General features: G+C 32.3%; 2 protein-coding genes across 6 annotated transcripts; both read left to right on the forward strand.

Annotated features, from left to right (window-relative positions):
- Positions 1–202: 202 nt before the first annotated feature.
- LOC106762879 (1-aminocyclopropane-1-carboxylate oxidase homolog 1-like) lies at positions 203–1,676 on the forward strand. Its single transcript, XM_014646992.2, has 3 exons — positions 203–729; positions 821–1,142; positions 1,405–1,676. Exons 1-3 carry the CDS (start codon positions 203–205, stop codon positions 1,666–1,668), a joined length of 1,113 nt encoding a protein of 370 aa, XP_014502478.1. The 3' UTR covers positions 1,669–1,676.
- A 593-nt stretch (positions 1,677–2,269) lies between these two features.
- On the forward strand, positions 2,270–8,974 carry LOC106772186 (1-aminocyclopropane-1-carboxylate oxidase homolog 11). Of its 5 annotated transcripts, XM_014658427.2 has the most exons (5): positions 2,361–2,843; positions 4,398–4,493; positions 5,459–6,015; positions 6,115–6,436; positions 6,601–7,052. In XM_014658427.2, the coding sequence occupies exons 3-5, from the start codon at positions 5,468–5,470 to the stop codon at positions 6,862–6,864; spliced, it is 1,134 nt and encodes a 377-aa protein (XP_014513913.1). In that variant the 5' UTR covers positions 2,361–2,843; positions 4,398–4,493; positions 5,459–5,467; the 3' UTR covers positions 6,865–7,052. The 5 variants fall into 5 exon arrangements, with proteins under 5 accessions (XP_014513921.1, XP_014513913.1, XP_022640373.1 ...); XM_014658435.2 differs by lacking the exons at positions 4,398–4,493; positions 5,459–6,015; positions 6,115–6,436; positions 6,601–7,052 and adding exons at positions 7,484–8,059; positions 8,141–8,462; positions 8,535–8,974 and having other exon boundaries at positions 2,270–2,843; XM_022784652.1 differs by lacking the exon at positions 4,398–4,493 and having other exon boundaries at positions 5,437–6,015.
- Positions 8,975–14,872: the final 5,898 nt, after the last annotated feature.

Genomic DNA, 14,872 nt, shown 5'->3' on the forward strand with positions numbered 1-14,872 from the left:
CTAATCAATCATCTTCTTCTTCATTACTCCTTTGCTGCACACCCATCATACCTTCATTAACTTTCTTGGTGAGTACACATCTAATTCTATAAATTGCTGAGTACATTGTGCAAATTAGAGATATAATAAAACTATAGACGTAAACATTATTTTATATATTATAGTAACAGGAAAAATTTGTTTTTTTTACTAAACTCTTGGTATGACAACCATAGAGACATATAGTCGTAAAGATTCCTCGTATGATAGAAATGTTGAAGTCAAGGCTTTTGATGAAACAAAACTTGGGGTGAAAGGGTTGTTAGATTCTGGGATCACGAAGATCCCACGAATGTTCCACCATGTCAGGGACAACACTGAAACTACACCAAGTAACTTAAAGTTTCATGTGCCTATCATAGACTTGAAAGACGTAAACACGAACTTATCCCTGCGTGTTGAAGCACTTGACAAGATTACAAAGGCATGCAAGGAATGGGGATTTTTTCATGTAGTGAATCATGGTATTAGTGTTGAGGTTTTGGATGAAATGTTATGTGGAATTCGAAGGTTTCACGAACTAGATGATGAGGAGAAGAAAACCTTTTACTCAAGGGATCGAAGTAAGAAAGTTAGATATTTCTCTAACGGTAGCCTTTTTAGAGACCCTGCTGCTAATTGGAGGGACTCAATTGCATTTTTTTCTTCTCCTCACCCTCCTAATCCAGAAGAAATTCCAGCAGTGTGCAGGTACTTAAGTAATACTAATTTTGATGGTAATAATTTCAAATGTATGTGGACTTTTTCAATTGTTTATGATGTAATAATCATGTATTTGCAGAGATATAGTGGTTGAATATACAGAGAAAATAAGGGCATTAGGCTTAACAATGTTTGAGCTATTCTCAGAGGCTCTTGGCCTTCCTACATCTTACCTGAATGAATTGGACTCTATAGAGGGAGAATTTCATTTGTGTCACTACTATCCACCATGCCCTGAACCTGAATTAACCATGGGTACTTCAAAGCACACCGATATTAGCTTCATGACAATTCTTCTACAGGACCATATTGGTGGTCTTGAAGTTCTTCATAAGAATCAGTGGGTTAATGTTCATCCAGTGCATGGATCTCTTGTTATAAATATTGGGGATCTTCTACAAGTAAGAGTTGCAAACACATGCATATCTTTTTTGATTTTCCTTGAAGTGACTTGTCAGTCAATCTCTCAATTTTGTTCTCTTGTTGTTCCTTTAAAATCCAACATTTACAATGGTATAATATAGTCCAACATGCAACATAACAAATGTTTTATGTATGAAGTCTTGGTGTTTCTGTCAGCTATTGTTATGATTTATCAAAGTAAAAATCTATAACATAAGCAACTTTTATGGTTATATTTTATTTTTCTCTTTGTTGATGTAGCTTTTGACAAATGACAAGTTTATCAGTGTGTATCATCGAGTCTTATCAAGGGATATAGGACCCCGAATTTCAGTAGCAAGCTTCTTTACAAGCTCATTTCCACATTACGCATCAAAGATTGTTGGTCCAATAAAAGAATTGTTATCAAAAGACAATCCACCAATCTATAAGGACACTACTATAGAAGATGTCGCAGCCCATTATCATAAGAAAGGCCTTGACGGAAATCGTTCCTTGCATCCCTTTAGGTTGTGCAATGATTGAGAATTCTATTGGAGCAACTCTAGTTCTCTAAAAGCACATTTGGTTGTAGTATGTGTTTTATCATGGTTAGCTTGTGCCTATGATTATCATATTTTAAGTATCTTGTGAATTTTAAATAAACAATTTCAAGCTCCAAAAATAGAATAAGGTTAATTCACCCTTAAGTATTTGTATTTGTATTGCACAAGATGAAATAATCTTATAGTTTCTGTATTATGATAATATGACATAAACTACTGAGTATATTATTCTAGATATTATTCTCATAGTACTTATAAACTTATTTTGTTTTATTTAGTAATTATGTCAACCTAAACGTTAAGATATCAAATACATTCAAAAATTGTTTTATTTAATAGTTAAATTTGTTGATAAGTTTAAATGATATGTGATTTAGGAATTTTCACAAACATATTGTCTCATGGTTATGGTAGAAATGGTAGAAAAATTGAATAAAAAGATGAAATGATACTTCATAAAAGGTAATTGACTCTTATTTCATGGAGAAATAATAAAGGAAACGTATTACTTTATAAATTCAAATCAAAATACTTCCTTAAAAATAAGCATTCTATATATTCAATTTGCATCATCATTGATGTTACATATATTTTAATATCCATAATTCTATTTAATACATTTAAATTAGAAATCTTCATAGATTGTTATCCTAAGTAAAGACAACACAAAAAGTTGTTTACTTTTGAATAATGAATCTTGTGATCTCATAATATGTAATCTAAATATAATTTAGGTTAAACGTTGCAGTCATGGAAATTGGATAGAGCAATATTTATTTTTCAGTCAACATTTCTTTTGTACCTTTGTCTCTGCTGATGTATATGATTCAATCATCTGGCCAGAATTTCTATTGGAGAGTCGGCATCTTTGTCTTAAACAACTCTAATCCATCAAAAGAAACCTCACATACACATCTTATTTATGGTTGTCTTTGTCAAGTGGGTCTATGATGAAAACAGTATGTCTTGCTATCACTAAATTAAACATGGTTTTCTACTTTCTTTTCTCATCACTTCTTCATTATCCAATCTCCATTTTCATACCAAATTCTCTTTTGTAATCAATCATCATCTTCTTCATTACTCCTTTGCTGCACAAAGACATCGAAGAATCATCTTCATCCTTCCACAGAACAGATTCATCGTATTCTTCAGGTAAGAGCACTGAATTATAATATATAATATAGAATCACAAATTACAACATATAGACAGGAACTTTGTTCTCATCCCTTTAATTCACCAACACGCGATTCTGTTACTCATCTTCTTCATCATTCATTTCTCCTTTCTTCTTTCTTCTTCAATTCTTCATTCCGAACATAACAGAGGAGGAGGAGAATCTCTTAATTTTCTTCCTTCACTACGTTAATTCATAACTACTTGAGAATAATATCCAGGACTTCAATTTCCAGCACAATCACTAAACACTTCAACCTCTTCTACAACACAAGAAACTTCAACTTTCCAAGTCTCAACCAACCCATCAAGCACACCCTAACCTTTATATTTAACCTCCGGTGCTATAATTTTCCATTCACCTAACACAAAATCCTTCACCCAATTTCTAACAATTTCCACGCATAGAACAAAGAGAGAGTAGAAGATTGGATAACAATGGAAAAGTGTGGCAGTGAGACAGACTGTGATGGAGACGCATTAGAGCCCTCCGTCTTTGATTTGTTGTGAACTTAAAAGGGTAGCAGAAACAGGTGGAACCACGCGCAGGTGAATCGCAGTGACGGCGACTATGGTTGTCGCCGTTGATGCCTCTAATCGTGGAAGTGACGCAGGAATTCGTGATTGGCCGTTTGGTGGTGTCGCCGGAGATCTAGAGGAGGAGTTTCGCGTGTTGAACGGGGTAAAAAGCAAAGGTTCGTGCGACGATGGCAGCAGCTCAAGCTCTGATTGACGTCACCGGATACACCCTGGCCGGCTGTGAGAAGCGCAACCATGGTGGACCTGGAAGAAGGAGGAAATCCATGTCAGCGACGTTCGCAGCTCCGGTCACGGCGAGGTGAGGTTGCAGAGCCATGTTTTCACGATTTGCAGATCTGAAAGAAGGAAGAGATGCGGCGACGACGCCGGCAAGGTTTTCCGGAGGCGACTGGTGCCGCCGCCGATGACTCTAGCGAACTGGGTAAGGCACGATGGCTGCCCCTGGAAGCTGGTGTTGAGGTTTCGTGAGGCCAAAGGAAATGGAAGTGGAGGTGCGCGATGCCTCTTGCGACGGCGTGGCGAGCTTCGGTCAACGGCGTGGCAACGGCCAGGTGGAGGAGATGCTAGGAAGAAATGGTAAGCGGCTACCGGAGAGGTGGAGATGTGTGGAAACCAATAAATAGAAAAGAGAGGTGGAAGAAGAATGAACTTGGTGTATTCTGTATTTAGGCCAAGGAGTAATAATACATTATACACTTTAATATAAAGATAAAATAGTTCAAAAAATATAAAATTTTATAGTAAAAAGAGAAAAAAATAAGTATAAATAATATCAAATAAATGAAAAAAATTTAGACGTGTCAAAAATATCGTTTCTCTTACACATCTTATCTAATGCTTCGCACTTCCATATGAGTGAGTCTTTTTTATGTTTGTTACTGATACATAGTTGTTTATACACATCCATAATCTTATTTTTAGTTTTACCCTTAAAATTTTAAACATTGAAGTGAAAATAATAAAATAATAATAATAATATTCATCTTTTTCAGAATTTGATCGTTACACATAGTAATTGAGATAGCAAGGAGTGTTTTGGACCAATCAAAATTTCAAACAAAGTCTTTAGTTGGAAATAAGTCAATAAGGTAAGAAGAACTTATTAATTTTTATAAGTCCTAAATATTGATATGTTTTATGATTGTGATTTGACTGGACTAAATTAGTTATTTAATGAAATGTTGTAATGATGATAAAGATATTGAAAATATATATATATTTATATATATATATATATATATATATATATATATATATATATATATATATATATATATATATATATATGGGTGTGTGTGATATTGAGAATTTACTAATTTCTTGTACTCGAATGAGATTTGGTTATGAAAGTCGAAAGAAGTTTCATATGAGCAAGATCAATATGAAATGATATTGTGACTTAAAAGATTATAAGAAACTAAGTTTGTTAGATGCTTTTAAGATATATGTTTAGGTTGAAATCTATTACAAAGAGACTTTACAAGAATCTACATTTTTAGAATTTGAGTATTATATGTTTATTTGTTTAATGTTGAAATAATTAATATCTTATTTGAAGTAGAATTATATAAAATTTATGATAGAACTTATGAAAATAATTAAGCTTGCCCTTCATTTCTTTTGTGGTGTATTGATATCCACCTACAAATCACGCATGTGTATTATGTACGAGCAGATATCTTGGTATATATATATATATATATATATATAAGTGTATTTAAGAGATTCTCTTAGCAATGTAATATTTATATAGATTAACACTTATGTACTGCTGGTTATTATTTTAGCAGAGACTCTAATTAGTAGAATTATCTACTAATTAGGTCGTTGTTACAAATACTAATTCCCTTTACGTTTGATGGGATTGGTAACGAGTTACCCAACCATGTGCTAGCAAGTCCATATTTTAAATAAAAAAGAAGTCCTCTAGAAAAGTAACATGTGTCTATTCATTCAATAATAGGGGTTATCACTGTCCCCTTCATCTAAATACTCTATCTTTTAGTTATTTCGTATATGTAACACATGTAGTAAAACTTGTATTTTAAACCAGTTTCTTGGTATGGCGACCATAAGCAAAATTTTGTTAGAGGCAAAGAGTAGTAAGGATTACTCCTATGATAGAATAGCTGAAGTCAAGGCTTTTGATGAAACAAAACTTGGGGTGAAAGGGTTGTTAGATTCTGGGCTCACAAAGATCCCGCGAATGTTCTACAATGACAAGGTGAAGGACAACACTGAAACCACACCAACTGACTTAAAGTTTAATGTCCCCATCATAGACCTGAAAGACATAGACACAAACTCATACCTGCGTGTTGAAACACTTGACAAGATTAGAAGGGCATGCAAGGAATGGGGATTTTTCCAAGTACTGAATCATGGTATTGATGTTGAGGTTTTAGAGGAGATGTTATGTGGAATTCGAAGGTTTCATGAACTAGATGCTGAGGTGAGGAAAACCTTTTACTCAAGGGATCAAAGTAAGAAAGTTAGATATTTCTCCAATGGTAGCCTTTTTAGAGACCCTGCTGCTGACTGGAGGGACACGTTAGCGTTCTTTTCTTCTCCTCACGCTCCTAATCCAGAAGAAATACCAGCAGTGTGCAGGTACTTATACAATACTAATTTTGATTATAATAATTTCAATATAAAAAAGGTATGTGTACTTTTTCAATTGTCTATGATGTAATAATTATGTATTTGCAGAGATATTGTGGTTGAATATACAGAGAAAATAAGGGCATTAGGCTTAACAATGTTTGAGCTATTCTCAGAGGCTCTTGGCCTTCCTACATCTTACTTGAATGAATTGGACTCTGTAAAAGGAGGATTTCATTTGTGTCACTACTATCCATCATGCCCTGAACCTGAATTAACTATGGGTGCTTCAAAGCACACTGATATTAGCTTCATGACAATTCTTCTACAAGACCAGATTGGTGGTCTTCAAGTTCTTCATGAGAATCAGTGGGTTGATGTTCATCCAGTGCATGGATCACTTGTTATAAACATTGGGGATCTTCTTCAGGTAAGAAATGTAAACACATGCATGTTTTTCTTAATTTCCTTTGATGTTTCTAGTGGTCTTCTTTGCATGTGTGTTCTACCATCTATTTTATGACTTATCAAAGTAAAAGTTTGTAAGATAAGCAACTTTTACGGTATATTTCATGAATCTCCTTGTTGATGCAGCTTCTGACAAATGACATGTTCGTCAGTGTGTATCATCGGGTCCTATCAAAGGATATAGGACCTAGAATTTCAGTAGCAAGCTTCTTTAAAAGCTCATTTCCAGAAAAAGCATCAATGGTTGTTGGTCCAATAAAAGAACTGTTATCAGAAGACAATCCACGAATCTATAGGGACACCACTATAGAAGATGTTACAGCCCATTATTTTAAGAAAGGCCTTGATGGAAATAGTTCCTTACTCCCTTTTAGGTTGTGCAGTGGTTGAGAATTCTATTGGAGTGACTTTGCTTCTCTTAAAGGAACTTTGCCTTTAGTTGTATTTTATCACGGCTAACTTGTGCTTATGACTTTACTAATTTTCGTATCTTCTCAATTTTAAATAAACAACATCAAGCTCCAGAGACAGAACAAGGTTAATTCACCCTTTAAGTATTTGTATTGCATAAGAGCAAATAAGCTTGTAGTTTTTGTAGTGTTATAATGGAACATAAACTGCTAAGTATATATATTATTCTCATAGTATTTATAAACTTATTTTGTTTCATTTTATGTAAGCTTAATAATTACGTAACCCAAGAGTTATTAATGTTAATATATCAAATACATATAGAAATTATTTTATTCAATAGTCAAATTTGTTGATAACCTTAAACGGTATGAGAATTAGGAGGTTTTCTTAAGCATATTGTGTAATATCGTGGTTATGGTGGAAATTTTGAAAAGAAAGATTGAATGATTCTTTCATAAAAGGTAATTGACTTTTATTTTATGCAGAAATTACAAAGGAAACTTATATTACTCTATGACTTAAAAAATAAAATAACATTTTTTGATTATCTGTTCAAGAGAGTAATAACATTTTTATTTTCATATTTGGTGCACAGAACTTCTTGCATTTTCGGCTAGTTTTCCAATATGGTGGTGACAAACACCAACAACTTAGACTCAGAGGCAAGTAAAAATTTAACTTATGATAGAACAGCTGAAGTCAAAGCTTTTGATGATACAAAACTAGGTGTAAAAGGCCTATTAGACTCTGGTGTAACAAAGATTCCACGCATGTTCCATCATGGACAATTAGACATGCATGAGATCTCAAAAGAAGACTCAAAGTTGAGTGTCCCCATCATAGACCTCCAAGACATAGAAACAAATTCATCCCTACGAGTTGAAGTAGTTGACAAGATTCGAAATGCATGCCAAAAGTGGGGATTTTTTCAAGTCATCAATCATGGTGTTGGTGTTGAAGTGTTGAATGAGATGATATGTGGAATTCGTAGGTTCCATGAACAAGATGCTGAGATAAGGAAAACCTTTTACTCCAGAGATAACAATAAGAAAGTCAGATACTTCTCTAATGTGAACCCTTACATAGGTAAGGGTGCTAATTGGAGAGACACAATTTCATTTTTTCTGACTCCTGATCCTCCCAATCCAGAAGAAATACCAATAGTATGCAGGTAACGTTACTTGAGATTATGAAAAATAGTTTTTTGACTGACTTGTTGAGGCTATGAAATACAATGATAATGTATTTGTAGAGACATTGTGATTGAATACTCAAAGAAAGTAAGGAGTTTGGGAGACAGAATCTTTGAGCTATTTTCAGAAGCACTTGGCCTTAATCCTTCTTATCTCAAAGAACTGGAATCTACTGATGGACAATTTCTTTTGTGTCACTACTACCCTGCTTGCCCTCAACCTGAATTAACGTTGGGCACTTCTAAGCACACTGATAGTGATTTCATGACAATTCTTCTAGAAGATCATATGGGTGGTCTTCAAGTTCTTCATCAGAATCAATGGGTTGATGTTCATCCAGTGCATGGATCTCTTGTTGTAAACATTGGGGATTTTCTGCAGGTAAGTAGTACTTTATAAAACATAGTATATTTCTGGTGTTTATATTCACTAATCTCCTTTTGAATGGTACAGCTTATAACAAATGGTATGTTTCGGAGTGTTTATCATCGGGTCTTAGCGAGGAACATAGGTCCCAGAATTTCAATAGCAAGCTTTTTTATAAACACAACAGCACATGGTACATCAAAGGTTGTCGGTCCACTAAAGGAATTGTTATCAGAAGAAAATCCTCCAATCTATAGGGACACTACTATTAAAGAAGTGATGGCACATTACTTTGATGAGAAAGGCCTTGATGAGAACATTCCTTTACAACCTTTTAGGTTGTGAAGAAAATGTTGAGCATTTGGAGTTTGATTTGTGTGATTTTTATGTACTAAGATTTTCAATTTTTCATTACCTTATGAACTTTTAAATAGATGCATCAAGTTCTATAGATAAAACAAGTTAAAGACACTTTGATTATTGTGAAGTGTTAGAAGTGGACTTTAAGTCTAACTCAACCCCACAAAACCGGCTTGTAAGGTGAAGTTTGCACCCACTTATATATACTTAAATGGTCTCATCTCTAGTCGATGTGGGACTTCCAACATGAAAAAAGATTGGTGTGTTTATTATTCTTATAGTGTGATTATTTGTATTAAGGGCATTCTAAACAAGGGTTTTAAAACTTGATGTGTCCCCATTAATTGATTTTGATTTGTAATCATTTTATATATCCCCTTATTTATTTATTTGTTTTTAATAAAGATATAAATGTAATTTTTTCTCTTAATCATCAATGGTGATGGGTGGTCGAATTTTCCAATGCAACATACGAAAGATTGTCCTTGGAGAAAGATGAACAATACCCTTACGAAATGAATGAATGGTTCGAGTTAGAGCAATCTCTAACCTTGATCTTGTTGTATAATAGGAAACTTTTAATAACTAATTTAAATGAAATTAAAGATTAATGAATTAATTTCTTATAATTTGGTGAGTTAATATTCGAGTTTCTCCTCACAGATGTGTTTACTTAGTTTTCAGCCGTAGTATAAACAAAATTAATTTGAAGGGAAGATAGTTTTGGAACAAAAAAGGCTTAAAATAGTTATTTATAAAATTAGACTTTAAGAGTTAATTATGATGCATTAAAATTGGAAGTATATGTTAAAGAAAAGGTAAGATTTATATAGAAGTTGAATATTCTTTATTAAATAATATTGCAAATAATTATAGTTTAAAATTTATTAAAAGTTACTACATACGATAAATTTACATAGGGATAATTTCAAAAGAGACAAAGAAAAAGATTTTAAAATGATTTTTCATCATTAGTGATAAAAGAAGTTAGTCCCTGGAAATCTTTCATATTCTTTAATTTTTAATGTATTAATTAATATTTTTAATTAAATAAATAAATAAAAAGAATAATGGAGTTTAATCTGTGATTTTTAATATTTTAAATTATAATATTATTGTATATTTTTACTTTTCAAGTAATATAATATAACAATTAATATTTAAATTATATTTTATTTAATTTTTCATTTAAAAATCAGATCAACAAGTTATAATGTATATTAATAAAACAAAAATACCTATTCAATCTGCTAAATTTTAATATTTTGGTGAATCGGTCCGTATAAGTATAATTGTTTTTTCATCTCTATTAATAATAATGTCTTTTAATTATGAATTGATATATAAGGTAATTTTTAATTGATTGATGATTGTTTTACTAATAACATGTCACTAAATTTTATCTATTTCCTTAAATAAGTGGAATATATTATGTGACTAAATTTTATCTATTTCCTTAAATAAGTGGAATATATTGTTTTCTTTTATACATGTTTTCCTTTTCATCACCCTAATCCGTGGTAGTGTAAAAAAAATGAGAAATGACATTTTTATGGTTAAATTACTCAATTTTCTCTCTAATTATACGATCTCTAATTTTTCTCTCTATAATTGTAATTACTCATTGTAGTGTACATGATAACTAATTTTTTTCTCTATAATTGTAATTACTCATTGTAGTGTACATGGTAAATATGAATACAGTCGGTCACGACCCTGGTGATCAAGTAGAAAATGTTGACAGGTCAATAAAGGGGTATTGAAGGTTAGTTAATGATATTAAAAATGGAGTAAATAGCTTTAATGAGCGAATATTGTATAATAGGAAAGTAAGTATGTGGTATTGATGAGCAGTCAATGCTCGTTACTAAGAATAAGGTCTATAAATATGATGTTAGTAACCAGGTAAAAAGATCTTTTCTGATAATTCTTATCTTGACCTCCTTGAAATCGAACTAACTGCATTGGAGTGTTTCTTGTAGGTCACAACCAATCGGTACAGCATAAAGCATCTTGGACAGTACGTGAAGAATCAGTGCTAAGGAACAAAGTCAGGGGAGTCGGCAATCCCGGACCTTACAACAGAAACATTTGGCGCCGACCGTGGGGTCCGAGAGTACAGACAACCCAAGGTAAGACCACGATGGCAGAAGAACTTCATTTGCAGTTGCTACAGGAGATGCAGAGGCAAATGCAAGAGTTGAGAGCGGAGATGGCTGTTAGAAAAGAAGAAAGAATGAAATATTGTATGTCTTATTGAATGATAAGGAGAGAGTACAATTCATATATATAATTGTTCAGAGTAATATAAAAAAGGAATATAAGTATAAAAATATATGAATATAAATGCACAGATATGAACAGAGAATAAAATAATTCCAATATATCTCAGACCCAGAGTTATGGTTAGAGCCTATCCTAGCGATATTTATTGGGTAGATTGTTCCACCCGTTATTTGGGCCGTTATTGGACCACCCATTAATATCTAGTCTCACGCTCGAGATGTATATACCTCGGCGTGAGGGAATGTGTTGGAAGTCCCACATCGACTAGAGGTAAGGCCAATTTATAATATATAAGTGGGGTGCAGACCTCACCTTACAAGCCGGTTTTGTGGGGTTGAGTTAGGCCTAGAACCCACTTCTAATACCCATTTCTAATAATGGTCGCTATGAAAGCTGAGCGAGGAAATGGATTGAGGGGACAATCGGCGCAGTCGGTGAATGATGGAGAAGTGAATTTGGAGAACGGAGGAGAAAGCAGTCATGCAGCCCATAAGGATGGAGCACAAGAGGCGACTAATGCTTCTAGACGCAGCGCACAAGGTGGGGGGAGAAATATAGATGACAGGTGTGGGCACAATGCTGGAGATCAAGCGGAACACAATGCGCAAAATCAGCCCCTTGGCACTTATTGAACGTCCAGGTCAAGTTGAGGGGCTTCATCCTTTCACTACAGCTGTAATTAGGGCACCCATGCCAGAAAATAAGGTGCTACCAACGATGGAAAGGTATGGAGGTTCAACGGATCCTGTGAAGCATCTCTGATCCTTTGTAGACACTATGGCGATTTATTCCTCAGATGACTTGGTTTGGTGTAGAGTCTTCTCTTTGTCGTTTAAGGACGAAGCCTTAGATTGGTTTCACTCGCTGCAGCCTGGAACGGTGGATGGATTTGCAACTTTAAGACATTTGTTCACTCAACAATACACATCTAGTAGAGTGAGGGGCTTAATGTATATGGCACTGGTCAGAATGAGGCAAGGGAGGGATGAAACGTTAAAAACATTTATGGGTCGTTTTAACCAGATCGCACGACAAGTGAGTAATGTAGACCAGAGACTAATAATAAGCACCCTAACAACCGCATTGAGGCCACGTCCATTCGTTGATTATATATATGCTGAAGAACTTCAAACGTTGGCTGAATTACAAAACAGAGCAACTAGTTTCGTTCGGATTAAAGAAGGACACGTTTTTCAAAAAGAACGGACAGAGAAGGCAACACCAGTTTATAAGCCTCTTCGGAAGAGGAGAGATATAAGAAAAGCATTTAAGAGAGACGATGGTGGCAGCTAACAGAGAGATAGAGACCCCAACACTACACTCATATATACTTTAGTTTATTTTAAACATATTTTAGTCTTTTGCAATTTAATTTTTCAATCTTTACAACATTTTTATTAGTACTTCATTTAAATTTTCGTAATATGGAAAGCAAAGAAGTAAACATGAAATTGTATAAGATCTATTTTTGTATTCATTCCTTCTAATTTGCATGTAAATTATTTTCTTTTTTTTTCTCATTAAAGTTTTACCTTTGTTTTTTTTATTCTCGTCAATCTCGTCTATATTTCAGAATTTTTGAATAATATTTATGGTAGTTGGAGAATGAAAGACTGTTATTAATGAGACATTTTTTCATTAATTTGAAGTTTTAAATTATCAAATAAATGAAGAACATCAATTAATGTTCTGAAGTTGCACGCAAAACTGAAGAACATCAATTCCATTTGCTCATGATGTTGTCTGGTCAACTAAGTATAGCTGAATTGGTTGAGTAGAGTGTTTGAATTGTTGTAAATTATTACCTCTGTTAAATAAATTTAGCATATACAGCAGTTTGCTATTTTAGGTAAGTCACATATGATATTTAGTCACATTTTTGTACCTAAAATGTTCCTTTTTAAAGTCATTTGATCTGGTTTGTATAAATGCAATATACAATGAGTTATCATTCTTCCTTATTTCAAAACTTCAAGGAGGGAGAAGAAAGAAAGATGCCTATGAAAATATATTCCATTTCCACTTATTATTGGCATTATGATGTTTCTTATTATATATTTTTTTAATATTTTTATTATTATCATTTTAAATAATTAAGAGTTTATTAAATAATTTTGAAAGAAAAAAAAGTATTTTATTTTTATTGGTATATTCATTATTATATTTTTAAATAATTTTGAAAAAAATAAGTATTTTATTTTTTTAGTATTTTTATTATTAACTTTTTGGATAATTAAAGTTTTATTAAATAATTTTAAAAAAGACAAGTATTTAGATTTTAAGTTAATTATGCATTTAGTCTGTGTTTATTTGGTTGGTTTAATTTTGTCTCTTTATATATTTTAGGTTTATTCTAACTTTTTTATTTTTTAAAACTGTTTACTTTGGTATTTTTTTTTTTTAAATTGACGTTAATGCGGTGTTCATACATATCATATGATGAAAATTTTCATATATTAATTCTTATTTATAATTTTGATTCAATTTATTCTTTTTTTAATAGTGTAATTTGATTCTTATTTAATTTATACCAAATTAATAATTAATCTTAATAAGACAGGTTAAAATATATTTTTTATAAATTACATATAATATCATTATTCAAATTATTTTCTTTTATATTTTTACATAAGAATACTTATTTAAACTTATAATTTTTAAAAATATTAAAAATGTGGATGTAAAGTGACACTTGTCATATTAAATATATTTTTCACATTAAACATTTAAAAGTTACAAGTGTCACTTCACGTTTATATTCTTAATATTTTTTAAAATTATTAATTTTATAAGGGATCTTTTTATATAAAAATGTAAAAAATAAATTAATTTGAATATTAGGATATACATTTTGAAAAAATATATATTTTAACATGTATATATAAGTTATAATTAAGTTTAATTATTAATTTGGTTTAAATTGAAGATGGATCAAATTGTTCTGTATAAAAAAAAAGGCCAAATTGAATCAAAGTTATTAATATGAAGACAAAATTTGAAAACAAACATTGTCATGTGGCAATACACATAAGTGGTATGACCAACACGTGACAACTTTTTGTTTTTTTAAAAAAATTAGTAAAAAATAAAAAATCCATTAAAGCAAAGTGTTTGTCGGAGTTTGCCGATTACCTATAAAGGAATTGGATCCTTGAGGACGAGTGGTGGACATTATATGTTGATGGGCCTTCGAACCCAAAGGGAGTAGAAGTCAGCATAGTTTTGGAAGGGCCAAATGATGCCCTGGTCGAGAAGATTTCGTACTTCAATTTTAAAATATCAAACAACCAAGTCGAGTATGATGTCATTATAATCGAACTCAACTTAGTGAAGGAGGTCGGGGTGAGTCGTGTGTTATGCCAAACAGACTAGTGCCTAATAGTAGAAAACTTGAAAAATGATTATCGAGTGAAGGATCTACTCATCTAGTGACAAACTTATTAGCAAAATGATGAAGATGAAGTTTTGATGATGCTCAAATCAAGTCAAGATTTATCAAGATTCATGAAGATCCTTTGAAGACTTATTTTTGTTATGAAAAGCTTTTGTAATAATTGTAGTTTAATTGTTTAGGACTTAGATTTGTAGTAAGTTTTGATTCTTGTACCTTTATACTTTGTATTTGCTGTTTAGAATCAAAACTTCTCCGTTTTAATCGATTAATCCATGATATAATCGATTAAAATCGCTACAGAAGCTAGAACCCAATCGTTACAGAAGCAAGTTTTAATCGATTAATCCTGAGAATAATCGATTAATACTAGCCGTTGGAGGTTTCT

Source organism: Vigna radiata, chromosome 1 (assembly GCF_000741045.1).
Source record: "Vigna radiata var. radiata cultivar VC1973A chromosome 1, Vradiata_ver6, whole genome shotgun sequence".
Classification (NCBI taxonomy): Eukaryota; Viridiplantae; Streptophyta; class Magnoliopsida; order Fabales; family Fabaceae; genus Vigna; species Vigna radiata.